Below are 17,232 nucleotides of genomic sequence, written 5' to 3'. Positions count from 1 at the left end.
GAACAAAGTGGTGGAATATGTTCCAAACCCTCTTCTTAATGGAAGAGGAGGCCTTATCCCAGTTGTGGGAAATTTACAGGCTGTTACTTTACTTTTACTACTTTTAATCGTTTAATTGTATTAATTTACTCAAGAATACTAGACACGCGTCATTAATAAATATTGCTTTAATATAATACAAAACATGCTAAGCTATTTATATAAATAATCGTCGATCCTAACCGAAGATTATGGGTTCAGTCCGATCGAACTCCATTGAGTTTTCAAGCGCTTTATTGATGTTGGTCTCATGCTCAGCGGTGAATGACGTAATGAGGAAATTAGCATGAGTTAGCTTATTCGATATTCTACCTCCTAACAGCGGTGTAGTATTGATGTGTTTAGGTTTGAATGGTCCAGTGTAGCTAAAGGCACAAGGGACGTAACCTTATCTACTAAGGTGTTCCTTAAGAGATATAAGGAATGGTTAATATCTCAAACAGCGCCAATGTCTATGCACGAAGACCTATACTAACCATCGCGTTAATTGCTTGTCTGTCTAAATAATATTGTCCTTGATTTTTGTTATATATGTATACGTTTACGTGTGTGCGTGTGGCTGCATCCTGCCAGTGCAACGGTTCTATCAAAGCAGTGTGTAACTAGCCTCGTGGTTTAATTGACGCATCCCTACTCCTTAACATCTATAATATTTAAATTATAGAATAGTAGCCAAGCCCTATTCTAAGGTATTACTAATATACTTATTTGGGGGTAAATAGCACCAATATTTAAGCTTTAAATTTGTATTAGGAGTGGGCACTATGATAGCCTAAGGAGCAGGATCGATAGCCTTCAAACCAGTGCTTTATTGACGCTTTATATCACAACATAGTATAAAACGAAGTCGCTTTCTCTGTTCCTATATCCCTATGTATGCTTAAATATTTAAAACCGCGAAACGCATTTTGATGCGGTTTTTTTAATAGATAGACTATGATCAGAGGAAGGTTTTTGTATATAATACATGAACAATATATGAAGTTAACGAATATTGATAATTTTAGAAGTTTGTAAAGTGATGTCGTACATAAACAAATTTGGTATCAGTAGGTATTGTAGCCGTGCGAAGCCGGGCCGGGTCGCTAGTTTATACAATAAATTTAAAAAAATTTAAATGGTTGGAGAATATTCGACCGAAATTGTACCAATACATTTAACGTGTTTGGTAAAACAAACTCTGAAATTATTTTAGTAGAGGTAGAGGTAGAGGGGCCGGTGCCCAGCTGTGAAACCTTGGCTGGTTGCTATTTTACGTTATATTACATAATATTCCGAGAGTATACGCTACCTGCTATTGGTGCATTTCGCAATGTATCGATTATTCTTTCATCTTGAACTAAAAGCTGTTAGTTCCTTGGCACAAATGACTAGGGTACCGTGTCGATGAGAATACGTACAACGATAAGAGCTTTTAAATAAAAAAATATACGGAACTTATAACTTAAATAGTTGCTCATTTATGTATTAGAACCGTAATAGCCCAGTGGTTAAACGACGGTTATGTTAAGTAAAATTACGACTTCAAACTGGGGGGAATTTTCAGGTGCTGGATTTGTAATTGCGTGCAACCGGAACGTTCCTCAAGATACCAATTAAGAAATCATTGGCGGTAGTTGTAAATAATATTTTTTTTTGTACTTCAAATAGACAAATATCACCTCAGTCTACCCGTGACCACGAACGCTGTAAAGTGCTCGAAACGTCGGGATGATAAAAATAATTAATATACGCGATTTAAATCCGTTAAAAATAGTTTTATTTCAATTATTTTAATTATATTTCATCAAAGTATTTCAAATCATGAATAGCGTTTAATAATGAGAACAGGGCGTTGTTCTAATTGGTAGTTAAAAATATGCTATCGATTTCAGAGAGTTTTGTAGTACATATCAAATGTAAATGATATGCCCAACTTCACAATATTTTGTTTATTTATTTTAGAAAAACAACAGCATATAATACAAAATATAAACAATGAAATACAGTATACAAACAATATAGCCGATTATTGTTATCCATTGAATTATGCAAACTTAATATTACTATAGTTAACAGAAGTAGCAAAACATAGTATTGATAGAAAACACGTAAAAGTAATAACAAGGCATTGGATCCCTTGTGTTATTATTCCGATGACCTCCGTGGTCGAGTAGTGAGTACACAGGTTTTCATGGGTAGGCCACTCCGAGGACCCGGGTTCGATTCCCGACCGAGTCGATGAAGATAAAGTTAGGTCTGGGTGTGGTACCGTCGGTACTTCTGATTTTCCATAACACAAGTGCTTTAGCTAGTTACATTGGAATCAGAGTAATGTATGTGATATTTTCCAATATTTGTTTATATTGTTATGAGGTGTCACACTTGGCAATAAATAGGCAGGTTACTTAAAGTGAGGTAAAACGAAAGGAATCTCAAGAGGGAATTTTCGTCCCTCGAAATCAGTTTCCTAACTGAATCACTGAATATGCACCCTCAGTCTATCCGTCTTCTGCGAACTGGAGGACGCATCATTAACATAATGTTGGGGATTTCGCGGAGTCTTTTTGTTTTCGAAATGTTGGAAAATAAAAAGTTACTATGATTTTTATCGATCTTTACGAATTCCACGATAAAAATATTCTTAGTTTTTTTTTTAAATACGAAATTTAATTAAGAGCGTAGTGCGTACAACCAACTGGGCCACCTGATGCTATGTAAATATACACCGCTCATAAAATCAAATTCAAAATCAAAATATACTTTATTAAAGTGGGCCTCTACAAGCACTTTTGAATTATTTAACAACTATATTAAGAGAAGCTACCACCGGTTCAGAAAATAGATTCTACCGAAAAGAACCGGCAAAAAACTCAATAGTTAGTCTTATTCAACATTAGATATAAACATGCTGTAAAAATATCAATTTATTTCATTGCCAATGCCCTAACATTGGGAACTAAGATGTTATGTAATAACGATTCAAAAGTGCCTACTTGAATCAAGTTTATTTTGATTTGATTTAATTTATGTTTTTTGTGCCTGTAACACTGACTCACCCAGTTCTTCAAACACAAAAATACTAAGTGATTTTATTAAAGCTGTTTAGCGCTATAACATATTCTAAGTGGATACCTATTCAGATGTGTTTGCACAGCGCCGTACCAAGTATAGTATCTTAATAGTCACACACGATAAAGTCTTGAAAATAAATCGATTTTTCTTATTTAATCACAATAAAAAACTAATACTTTTAAGAAACTTTCAAACGAATACGGGGAAACATTATCAGTTCACGGAGGGTTACTACGGCGTGCTCAGCGAAGGGGTCGGAGGGGTGGAAACAATGGCTGGGGGATGCGTTCCACCTGACGCGGCTCCAGGCTTTACTCGAGATAAACGAGATAACACTGTAATATTGAATATTTAATAAAAACACCCTTTGTTATAAAATTCGATTATTATCAGTTGATTATTTATTTGCCAGTTTAATGAATTAATTATTTGTTGGTGGTATTTTAATAATACGGCTTTACTATACGTTGAATATGATGAATTCTATCTCTTCTAGAGAAAAGGCAAGAGATTGTACAGGATTATATATATATAGAAGAGTTTGGAGGTAATATTCGTTGATGTTTAGAGGGTTTGTATCTTCCACGTGTCAAGAGGAAACTATCGTATTTTATTTTATTTATTGAAATGAATGAAAAAAATATCACTAAACATTTAAAATTAACGACTGTAGACTGTAGTAACTTGGAAGTGATACGCCTTTATAATATATAAACAACATTGACCTTTTTCAAAATATAATCCAAACTAACCTAAATAATGTGTAAAATATTTAATTATTATTTTAATAACAAAATTATTTAATATTTAAAATTAAGTTGTAGCAAAGACAAAATAATATACTGCATAATTTACATAGATAGAAAACATGTAACTTCTAGGTTTCTTGCAATCTCCGTTAAATCTACTTTCCTAAGCTTTATTTTTAATATAAATCTTCAAAATCGTTTGTAAAAAACTACTTCAAAAAGCATATCTTGATGAGTTCTTGAAAGTGAGTTTCTATGAGTTTTCATTTAAATTTTTATATCTCGAAAAAATGGAAAAATGTTAAGAAATGTTTTTCCTGATAGATAATATGATAATACTAAAAATATTTTAGATTACAGGCCATATTTTGATACTATTTCCAACCTTTCAAATCGAAATACAAATATATTCAGTGTAAACCATAATCTGAAACAAAGATTATTTACGAACAGTAAATCTTTAACAAATAATGAGCAAGAGATTAATACTTTCATAATGACTTAAGTATTATTGTAATCAATATTATCATATCGAGAAACATCAATTCGTACAATAAAATAAAAATAATTCGGAAACAAAATTGATTGCTTCAAAACGTATAAAAAAATTCAATCTCTAATATCAAAAGCTCTTAAACGATGAAACAGAGAGTTTCCTCGCTACAAACTAATTGATTTTTAGCGAGCTGTTTCATATATTTCAACTAAGCAGATCGTGAGGGGTTTAATACCCTAATCTTAGTAAAGCACTCCGTTCCCGAGGGTGCGTTTATACATCGTCCATTGTAACACCCAGACGTTATACGGTGATGTCTATTTTGTATTTTAAACCGACTACGAACAGGAAAAAGGTAAAGGTTTTATATATTTCATAACATACGTTTAAGCCGTTTTCGAATATCGAAGCATATTTTCTAATCAGATATAATGATTATTTATTATTAATATTTTTTAAGACTCGTGTATTGTTTATTTTGAATGTCTTACATGGATAATAAAGGATTCATCAGCATTACATGAGTCATCATCATTGTGTACTTAGATCTTTCAAATTACGCAACAGATTTTGACGCAGGTTTTTTAATCGATAGAGTGATTCGTGGGGAAGAAAAGCCATGGATATAGTTAGGAAACAAGACAAAATCTGTAGTATATTTTGTATCAGCATTGCGCTCGTGCGACGCCGGGGCGGGTCGCTAGTTTTCTATAATATAATCTAAGAACAGTCTCGCAACATATTTTTATTTACATCAATTATATATAAATATATACGCAACTAACCGGAACCGCCAGTGATGTGAACACACAAAATCAAAATTAAAATATACTAAAATAGGCTTTTAAAATGACTTTTGATAGTAGTCATTTAACAAACTATATTAAGTGAATCTACCACCGGTTCGGAATGCACTTTCTAGCATTCAGCTTGAAGAACTGGCAAGAAAGTCAGTAGTTACTCTTTTTAAACGTTAAATAATATAAAGTCATGTTGATATAAATAATAATTTTAACAAAAAGAAAAACCGACTTCAAACAAAACACTATTTTAAAGCAAATGAATATGCACTAAAAAGTATTAAACATAATTGCGTATTCAACATATTTGTAGAGTCCTCCTTGGTAAAATGAAATGAAAAATATTAGACTACTTAAAAGTCGATTTACGATTATATAATGTAAATATAGTTATTGTTATATTTTGAGTCGGTGGCTATATTTGGAGTAAAAAAAAATATGTATCAAAATCGGTCCACTCAGTTGAAAGTAATGAGGTAACAAACATAAAAAAAATACAGATGAATTGATAACCTCCTCCTTTTTGAAGTTGGTTGAAAATACCTTTATATAATGTATACACATTACTGCCTAGAAGTCAACAATTAGCTTCACACTTTTTTATTGTCTGTACAATCTGTGCCTTCTTTACCAATGTATTTTTGAATTTATGAATCCGCAAAGTTTCAAAATATCCACGGAGTCCCTTAAAAAGTAAAACACGACATATAACCTCTAATGATATTATTATCACGACATAGTATAAAACAAGGTCGCTTTCTCTGTCCCAATATCCCATATAAGTTTTAAAGATTTAAGCATACATAATGCTTAAAATTACGCAACGGAATTTGATGCGGGTTTTTTTAATAGATAGAGTGATTCGAGAGGAAGGTTTTTGTGTATAATACATAGACAGTATAGTAAAGAAACACTGATCATTTGAGAAGTTTCTAATGTGATGTCGTAAATAAACAAATTCTGAAGTACATTTAAGCGAGCGAAGTTAGGGCGGGTCGCTTGTTAAAAATATTGAAGTTGACTACAATAATATGTAGTAAATTGTGCATAGTTTATATTTGCTGGTCAAACAATGAATTCGTAGCTTAGCTAAGCCTGGCTCCAAAAATCCAAAAATCAATATATATTTTAGGACCGGTTCGTTTCACAAGGCTTTGTGCAAGCCCGTCTGGGTAGGTACCACCCACTCATCAGATATTCTACCGCCAAACAACAGTACTCAGTATTGTTGTGTTCCGGGTGAGGGTGAGTGAGCCAGTGTAACTACAGGCACAAGGGACATAATATCTTAGTTCCCAGGGTTAGTGGCGCATTGATGATTTAAGGAATAGTTAATATTTCTCACAGCGTCATTGTCTATGGGTGATGGTGAACACATACCTTCAGGTGGCCCATATGCTCGTCCGCCAACCTATACCAGAAAAAAAAATTGCTGCACAACAAAATAATTGTTATTGTGTTGTGATATGTAAGAGAACACCATAGCATGTGCATTGGTATAGCCAATGTGCCAATGTGTGGTCAACAACATCCTGTAAATTTCCCACTGCTGGGCTAAAGCCTTCTCTCCCTTTGAGGAAAGGGTTTTGGAACATAACCATGCTGTTCCAATGCGGGTTGGTGGAATACACATGTGGCAGAATTTCTATGAAATTTGTCACATGCAGATTTCCTCACGATGCTTTCCTTCACCGCTGAGCACGACATGAACTATAATCACCAATTAAGCATAATATATATAATCACTAATGAATATTCAGTGGTGCCTGCCTAGGTTTGAACCCGCGATCAACGATTAAGATACACGCGTTCTAACCACTGGGCCATCTCGGCTCTTAGTTCGCTTACATATATTGAAAATAATATACTGTTAGATATTTTTATTACAATAGTGTGTTAGAAAGATTGGTAAACAATACTTTCATTTAGAAAGTTTGCAAATATAGGAGGTAACGTCTGAATTTTATGTCATAATAAAAATTGTTAATTGTATTAAATTGGTAAAATGGAAAGATTACGTGATTCTTAACCGAAGTTAGCGAGTTCAAATCCGGGTGTGAAATAAACACCAATGATTTTTCACATGAATTAACTTAATTCGTATTTATTATTGATCTGGTCAAAATGATCGTGAATCTATACTTACAACAACAACAACAACAGCCTGTAAATTCCCACTGCTGGGCAAAAGGCCTCCTCTCCCTTTGAGGAGAAGGTTTAGAACATATTCCACCACGCTGTTCCAGTGCGGGTCGGTGGAATACACATGTGGCAGAATTTTAATGAAATTTGTCACATGCAGGTTTCCTCACGATGGTTTCCTTCACCGCTGAGCACGAGATGAATTATAAAGACAAATTAAGCACATGAAACAGCAGTGCTTGTCTGAGTTTGAACCCGCAATCATCGGTTAAGATGCACGCGTTCTAATCACTGGGTCATCTCGACTCTAATCCATACTTATGGGATGAAAATCTGCCACAAGTGTTTGAACTTTGAATAAATTATGTATATGCGATAACCTACGAACATTCTTCTCAAAATAAGAATAGGCTATGACGCAGCACTGGGACATATACCTAGAGGCTGCAACTTTACATATTATATACATATCCATCCGTATAAGGAGTATATATGTATATGAATAATGTATTCGTATTAAACTATTACAAGGTTAAGATTATAAAACACGTTCATATCTGGATGAACGGCAGGTGGTCTTGACCACCTTGATAAAAAAAAAACAATTTATAGTTTATCTTTTAAAAAAAAAAACATTTCTAAATTTAAACACAAATTCAAATATTTAAATTTTAAATTTAGTTAAATATTTGAGTATTATATAAGTACCTTTCATATTGATAGTAAGCACAAGAACTAAGGCCGCAGCAAGATTCTGGAATAAGGATTGTCGAAAAAAAATTGTCAGATAACTTTGTTTCTTTTTTTTAAATGATAAATCAACATTCGATAACAATTTAATTTTTTTAGTAACATTTATATCAGATTAATTATTCTGTGTCAACTATAAACTTCACGCAGTTTTAAAATGGAAGAAATATAATTTGTAAACAGTAAATATATCACAAAGGTGAGACCAGGTGGTCAATTCTACTTATTTATATCGTTTATGATATTTGCCCGATTCTAATCCAATAGAATTTTAATCTTATAAAATAAATTTCAGCTGAATCGTAACTGGGGGCAGTTCTACTAATTTATTAACCGCCTTCTAAAGAGAGTGGTTATCAGTTCGACATATATATATGTATATATATTTATATATATAATTATAAATGAGTATGATGATCCAGTAAGGCATCCAAGAACGTATGCTTAATTTCGTAAGTGTATGTTTGTATTTATGTCTATGAATTTCTCGAAAACTAAAAGTTGTATTGAGATGATAATTTTTAATTTAAGTTAACACTTAGGGAACCAAAAAAGCAGTTGACAAAAAGAAAAATGTCTTTGCCCCTTTTTAAAGTGAAAGTAAAAATCAAAATCTTTATTCAATATCGACGCGTTAAACTTACTTATTGATTATCAAAAATCTTCCACCGGTTCGGAAGTAAACGTGAAAAAAACGCGAAAAAAAATCGGCGGGCTTTTTTGACATATCGATTTTTTTTTTATTCTAAAAGCCAACATGCAATCGTTTTATTACTAAAATTTAAATAAATGTAATGCTAGGTGTATTACATCATCATTCTCCTGCTCTTATCCCAATTTTATTTGGGGTCGGCACAGCATGTCTTCTCCTTCCATACTTCTCTGTCAGACGTCATCTCACAAGTAACATTCTTTCTAGCCATATTGTCTTTATTACTAGGTGTATTAAATATACTTAATTAAATTGTGACATTTAAATAATTATTAACGACGTTGTTCCGTTGATATATCAAACCAATTTAACTTGACTTCTACATCGTATGCATTATCTTATAATCCGAGGTCAAAATTATATATCAATACTGCCTTGACATACAGGCAAATAAAATCATTGCATTTACTAGCTAATTGCCCCGGCTTCGCACAGGTAGACATAAGATTTTTGATTAACAAACTGCATCAGTGGGAGGCTGAGCTACTTTTATCAACCGACTTCAAAAGGAGGAGGTTATGAATTCGTCTGTATTTTTTTTTTTTAGAATACTGGGCATGTATAGTATTAATTATAACTACATTATATAATCGTAAATCAACGTTTAAGTAGTCTAATATTTTTCATTTTATTTTACTTAGGAGGACTCTAAAAAATATTTTGAATACACAATTATGTTGATCACTTTTTAGTTCATATTTATTTGTTTTAAAATACTGTTTTGGTTGAAGTCGGTTTTTCTTTTTGTTAAAATTTTTATTTATATATATTTAAGTAACAGCGAGTTAGTAAGTAACCCGCACCCCGCATGAAGAAAATCAGAAGGGTACTTAGCAAAAAAATGTTAAGTTTTTTTATTGTATACAAGACAAGAAACTAAGTAACTTGTTTCTAACATTCGAAATACAAAATTATGCCAGTTAAATAAAATAATATTTATATGATACGTCCTGCATGTAAGTTAACAAGTACGTTAATTCGTTTTTTAGTTTATTTATCATCTATATAATCTTGTATTGAGTAATATGCTTTAAATTTTAATATTTTTTTACCAGACGATTTAAATTTATGAATAAATTAAAAGAGATAGAGTCTCTTTTTACCAAAAAAAAGTAAAACAAAGAAAAAAGATTACGACATATATGAATATTATTCCATTTTGAAATTTGAACATTGTAAAATATATCATTTAACTTAATTTATTCGATAGCACATCTCGTGAGTATTATAGCTAGAAGTCTGTAAATAGTTGCAGCCATAAAACCAAACTGCTTATCCAGATATACGCTTGCTCCGACGTTAAGCGAATTTTAAATTATTTCATTTCCACGAATATCTAATTCGACCCCAAACTATGTTCTGGAAGAGATTAAGTTAATTCATTTTCATGGTATTTTAAATGAATATTTAGACTATCATTGTAACTAATTTATTTGTTGTTTTTAATTGTGTGTTTGATAAAACCTGATGGCGCTAATTAAGTAGTTAAAATTTCTGAATCGCGCAGGTAAGATATTTGTTACTGGAGTATATATAGTTTTCTCTGATCTCGTTACTGAAGATCAAGGCTGAGTCTACTGTCTAGTACACGTTCTAGCTCTCGGTGATGCAATGGCCATAAGGTCAAGCGAATCAACACTAAGACAAAAAGTCATTTCAAAGTCGACAAATCCCTATACGCTATGCAATGGGTTAATGAAAATACACCATTGGACGTGTCGCTGTCACCTATGTATCTTTAATTTCTTAGCCTTTGGTTCCCGAAATCTTTCTGTAGTTTACAGCACTCGCCTTCCGAGAAAATGTCTGAGGTAGTAAGTACTTGATGCTATCGTTATATATTATATAGGTATATTATGTCTTAGTCAATCTGTAAATAATTGTGTTCTCTCTTATTTCTCTACGTCCGGACGATGTCCTAAAACGGTGTCCAACAGACTGTCAGGATTTCTGTGGCCTTAAGGATTAAGTCGACTGGTGCCTCTGTATAAGCCAAAAGGAACACTAGCCAAAACATATCGAAAAGAATTACTAAATATTAAAGAACTTCGTTTTTAACAATGACTGGTTTAGTCTTCGATGAAGCTTTCACTAGGATTACTTGAAGGTTTGGTGGCCCGCATAGGTGGGCCGACCGTTAGGGCGTCACGGTAGCATGCGTAAGCGATCCCATGGCGCCCGCCGAAAGACGTAGAGGGTACCGCTGGTTTTTTAGTGGGTAAACCCGGTGGACCTGGGCGCACTCGTCGTCCAGGGTTCCGGGGAGTCCCACACCCTCCCCCCACTTTCCATCACGGGGGGAAGCGCGAAAAGCGTTTTTCCAGCGAAAAAAAAAAGGATTACTTGAGGGAACGGCTGATCATTGTTATGATAACACTTCAGCATCACAAACTCCACGAACAAGGAAGAATAAATTTTAATTTTCAAGATTTATGACATTGGTGGTTTAAGGTGCCGCCAATGTTGGTGACCACTAACAGCAGAACCGATTCGCCAGCCAACTTACCTATTTCGTAAAAAAATATAAACAAGAAGTGTAGGTGTATAATGACGCTAATCCTCCTAATTCAAGACTGTTTAGATTATTTCTAGATGAAACCACCAATAATGTATACTGGCATCACCCACGATTCAAACCTGGGTGATGCCAGTAGATGCAAGGAACACATTACACGATATAAATAATACATAAACCAAATGGTCTTTTTAACTAATTAGTATACATAAATATGAAACAAAAAACATAATCATGTGAGGAAAATTCCATTAACTAAAAAGTAGTATAATTGTCTACGTTTTCATCTCATTGTATTTGATTAATTTCGAAGACAACTAAACTATACATATAATTATTTATACGACGATCGAACTAACCTGAGCTCATAGTTCACACAGCAAGTTATATCGAATCAAATTGTGCCGCGAAGGTGTTAGAAATTGAATCTGGAGTTCACATTGAACGATAGACAAATAAAATTGACTTACCGGCATTCAGGATAAGGAGTATGAAGACGTACGGCAGCGCGCCGTACGGGGGCGGATCCCGCGGCGTCATTGGCCGAGCGCCGGGGGCGGACTGGCACGCTATAACAACCTCCGGGACTAAACCTCCTTGCTTCCAGACTCTATGCTCGTTTCACAGCTATAAAACCTCGCTGAACTATCTCCGTCCGAGGGAATTTTTAATCTGTGGCTCGTTGGTGTTGTGATGTATTATCTGTTGTCGCACGAGCGTTCGCGCTCGGCCGCTCCGTAACGCGCACTGTCACTTTCACTTTTGATCATTTACTTACATCATTAGACCGCAAAAAACGTTTCATAACAGTTGCATCTCCCACTTATTATTTCTTATCACTATTTATTGTCGTATCAGACTTATTACTTATATTAGGTATAATAATAATTGAAATATGTTTAAGCTGGAATATGTGAAAATAGTATTATTGTATTGTTATAGGTATTTGGTCATCATTCACGTGTGTAGCGTCAGCTGGGCGACCTTGCAATGGTCCCTTCTCTTATATAAAACCTTTTTGCATGAATACGCTTTGGTTCGATCGAATCTATGCTAACGTTTATAGGAAAGGCTCGTTTGTTTGTGATCGATATACTCTTAAATTACTGAACGGTTTTTAATAATTCTTCCATAGTAAGAAAGCTATTTTATCCATTTGGAAATGAATTGTATGAGACCTAAGCTGTGGGCATAATACGATTATAATATCAATTCAAATTTTACGTATTATTTTATTTAAATAAGCCATTTTAGTAAACTACATTTAACTAGAAAAGTGTTAAAGGAAATTCCTTTTTATTATTTTTTTTAAAGATTTGGTTCTACCAACAGAGAAAAGATTATTTCGCTAATGTATTTAATAGATATGATTAAACAAAAAATAATTTTATAATATTGTGTATTTAAAAATATATACACAAGTTCAAATAGATCGATTCGTTGAGGTCGGTGTGAAATGTGATTATGATAATGAAACTTGGCTCATTAAAATTCAATACAGATAAGTTCAAGTGAAGATGAGGCCTGATTATGGTTCCGTAGTTGTGCACAGTCGTGAGGACAAGTCACTCGTACGGTCCCCTAAATATAATAGGCTATTTGACAATGCGAAAAATAAATTGTGAATTATTGAAATCTGTGTATATTATGTTTGTTTATTATACCAGTTTATAAATGGTTATTTAATTTAATTTATTCAAAAAACCATAAATAAAATGCATTTTTTCAAAAGTTTGTCACGTGACACAAAACGCTCATATTGGCCGGGCTTTTGATGAAGTCACTTTCTTGTATATCTTGCTTTTCTACTATATGTACCACAGATTAAAATACAAGAAAGTGACGTCACCGACCCCATTGCAGCGCCATATTTTCCATGTAGCGTTTTTGCGCGCTATTTAAATATGGAATTTTTAACATGATATTTTTCGGTAAATATGTACTAGAAATAAAAAATCAACTTTTACTGGATTCCTTAACTCCTTACTAAATAATATAAAATTGATTTTAAAAACTAGTCAAATAGCCTATTGTGATCATTACTGCACCATAGCTTTTACGATATTTTGAAACGACTGCAATGATTTCATTTATTGGCGTAATTATAATAATTAATTATTATATGAAAATTTATAATAATAATTATAAAAAATTATATTATAATTACGAATAGTATGGAAAATGTTTTGACAGTTCGCTTTTTTTTAAGTTTTATTATTCTTGTGTCAACAATATTATATACAATGATTGAAAATTAAGGATTTTGTTCACACGTTTTAATATAAAATTACAAAATTAAAATAAATAAATTCTATATAAACATCATATTAAAAAGTATCTTTAAATTATTTGTCTCTTTGTTGTGACACATTTTCGTTATATCGACTTTCTACTCACGGTCGTAGAGTACCACTACAAACATAAATATATATATAAAGATAAACAGAAATATTTATAGATTACAATTTTAAAAGATTTAAGCTTATGCTTAAATATCAAATCGCTTAAGATAAACTACATCTATGACAGTATAAAGTGCGTTCAATTTGGAACTTGGATGCATTCTCCTCGCTACCGACATAATTTTTACCGCCAGACAGTATGCTATGCGCCATGCACGTGCGTATTTACAAACATGCAGCCAAAACCGCTTACCCATGGAACTAATATTGAATGTTTAAAATATTCCCGGAGTTTTAGAACCTGTATAGCTTGTGGACTGTGTGATTATCAGTGTATGCAAAGGAAAAAAAAATACGTATTCTAAACAATAGCCTCGTTCCCGAAATTAAAAAACAATGCAATTGTATGTACCATAACATCGTGTGTACCATTAGCAACTAAATGGGGTACCATTCGGGTTGGGAAACTCAAAGCTGATTTTCGATGGTACCTTATAACTGTGATGGGCCATGATTATGTGTTCTCTATAATGTAAGATAAATAAACATAAAGTAATATTTACTAATCCACATATTATAATATGTGTGAATAAAGAAATTGCTCTTAGGAAAAATTAGGGGAAAACTGACTATGACCGTTCAAGAGATAATCGCGAAAAACTGTTTGACCTTTGACCCTGGATAACTTTCTTAGGAACACATGGATCAATGGGTACTTTTGCGATTTGGTTGAAAACCTCAAAATGAAGGTTCATCCAATAATCCAGCTTTCCCCTAATTTTTCCAAAATTCGGTATTTATTTTGTCTTTATTCACTGGACTATATAAATACAAAAAGGTTTAAAAGACACGTTTCAAAATGGCATATCATCGTAAGACGGTTGTCAACATTTCACAAGTGACATATAGTACGACATAACTTAGATGTAGCATCGGCAAAATTCGTAAAACCGATCACATCCGAACTAAGTACGCTATCCCAAATTATCAATGTTAATTTCTTATGTGAATATGATCATTACGCAAATGCAATAACTTGTAATATCATATGACCGAATATATTCGTCAATTTGACACGTCGATTTACATGCACTTGCTTTCTCTGGTTGAACTGATGCGAGAATCTATAGCGAAGAATAGAGCGATAGACAGCTATTTCTACTGGTTGTATAAATCGTCAGTAATCGGTTTCATTAAATTTACCGATGCTACATCTAAGTAGCGATACTATACGAATATAATTCTTACAGAATCGCAATGCACATGCTGGTTTGAGTTAGTAAAAAACGAAACATGCTTAATAATGCTTATTATCGACTTGCTTCTAATAGCAGTATTCTTGAATGTGTATAAGGTTACTTCTTTTGGTGAGATATGAAAAGTTTATGAGGGTGAGTTTTTATGATGCGCGCAGAGGGTGACATGGAAACTCTAAGGTTGTCTAAGCCTCCAATAATATTTCATACGAAATAGACAACTCTGCACCTTACAACGAATAAAAAAGGAATTATATTTATCGTAATAATAATTAACATATCATTATTAATAAGAGGATTACTATTATTTTATGCTACTAAGTAATGATACTTGCATGCAATTAAAAACTATACGAAAAATTAAAACTTATATGATTACATGTACCTTTATATAAAAATTGCAAGTAACTTCAACTCTTTTTACAGATAATCTTGATCCTTGCAAGGATGAAATGACACTGAAAACAGTCACGAGAAAATTCAAGTTTTTCTTGCAAACCTACCTTCTCAAAAAATACCTATTTTCTTAAAACCATTACATGCTTATCGTAATGTACCTATTGGAAACTCATGTAGTATCGTAGGAATATTTGCCTGGCCATGCAATTTCAGATCCCGACCTAAGATTTAAATCCAGAATCCCCGGCCCTACAACTTTAACCCTTAAATCTTAGCTACTAAATCAAAGTAGATGAAAGGTATTTTTATAAGGGTGTGTATATAAAAGGCAATGCTTACATCACCAGTGCGACAGCAGCCTTGTGCCTGTAGTTACACTGGCTTACTGACTCCAACCGGAAACCGCAACGCAATAAATTGCATAGAGATGTCTGGAGGTAGAATGAGTGAGCGCTACCTACCCAAACGAGGTAGCACAGTCACCACCAAGTAAACTTCTACTAACCAGCAAAAATATTGGAAAATATAAAACGGTTTTTATAGTACATAGTATAAAACAAAGTCGCTTTCGCTGTCCCTATGTACGGGTTTTGATGCGTTTTTTTTTAATAGATAGAATGATTCGAGATGAGGTTTCGAGGATTTTGTATATAAATGCACGGACAATTTAATAAAGAAACGCTGATAATTTTAGAAGATTGCAATGTGATGTCGTAAATAAACAAATTCAGTAGTTTATTTAGTATCAGTATTGTACCCGTGCGAAGCGGGGCGGGTCGCTTTTTATATAAAATAAATTATTGTTTAATAGCACACGCGTTCTCGGAAGTAATTAGTGCTTAAAATAAACCTGTAACAGTGATGGCGTGTATAATAAAGCTGGACTATCTGCATTAACATTTATTTTTTAGTTTAAATAAACATAAAGACCCTGTTTACTGTTTTAATCGCCTCTTGATAATCAAATTTTGGACTATTAGAACAACAACAACAACAGCCTGTAAATTTCCCACTGCTGGGCTAAGGCCTCCTCACCTTTTGAGGAGGTTTTAGAACACATTCCACCACGCTCTTGTACTATAAGGTGCCAAAATAGCATAAAATATAGTTTTATAGAGTCGTTTGTTGTGCTTAAAGCAGTGTCGTATATATTAAAAAGAAATATAGTTAATGTGCAGTCGGGCTAAGAAAAGGTTCGTCACCTTAAGATCTATTTTCGTGTGTTCAGTATGAGCGATCTGCTTTACCGATCGAGAATGACATATTGCGTCGCAACGATTTGATGTTTAGATTCAAAAGGTACTATGAGTTTAAGACTTGATAAAGGATAAAGATTTTCTTACTCTGACTGTACAAACCTCGTTCGTTGAGCGTTGGCAAGCCGGCGTATTTATATACATGCATTTATCCGTTGAATCGCAATTCCAATACTCCGGGCGAAAAATGAAACACGTTTAATATAAAGTCTAGGCGAACAGAATCGCGAATATACAACTATATAACACGCGCAATCTAAGTTGACCGAATTACAGGAAGTACAAATCTATACTTAATATTAGAAATGTGTGTCTATCTGTCTGTCTTTCGCTATCAAACCGCTGAACCGAATTTGTTAAAATACAAATTTAAACTCCGAGGAAGGACATAGGCTACTTTTTTGCCTAACACGTGAAAACCAAACCTCTAAAAAGCCAACGTAACAGGCAATAACTAGTAATACTTAATTTAATAAGTATGTTTAAAAATTTCGTGCAGGTCTACGATAGACAATATGATTATTATCAGTTTTCACCAACAACAACAACAACACCAACAGCCTGTAAATTCCCACTGCTGGGCTAAAGGCCTCCTCTCCCTTTGAGGAGAAGGTTTGGAACATATTTCACCACGCTGTTCCAATGCGGGTCGGTGGAACATG

General features: G+C 33.4%; 1 protein-coding gene across 1 annotated transcript in view; it reads right to left on the bottom strand.

The window, feature by feature from the left end:
• LOC124539754 (protein Skeletor, isoforms B/C) overlaps positions 1-12,238 on the bottom strand; it is a 44,677-nt gene extending 32,439 nt beyond the window's left edge. The window contains exon 1 of the mRNA XM_047117099.1: positions 11,728-12,238. Coding sequence (XP_046973055.1) covers positions 11,728-11,797 — 70 coding nt within the window. The 5' untranslated portion in view covers positions 11,798-12,238. The remainder of the gene's footprint in view (positions 1-11,727) is intronic.
• Positions 12,239-17,232: the final 4,994 nt, after the last annotated feature.

This window comes from Vanessa cardui, chromosome 23, assembly GCF_905220365.1.
Source record: "Vanessa cardui chromosome 23, ilVanCard2.1, whole genome shotgun sequence".
Taxonomy (NCBI): domain Eukaryota; kingdom Metazoa; phylum Arthropoda; class Insecta; order Lepidoptera; family Nymphalidae; genus Vanessa; species Vanessa cardui.
The sequence above is the reverse complement of the archived record's forward strand: the minus strand, read 5'-3'. Positions and strand labels throughout refer to the sequence as shown.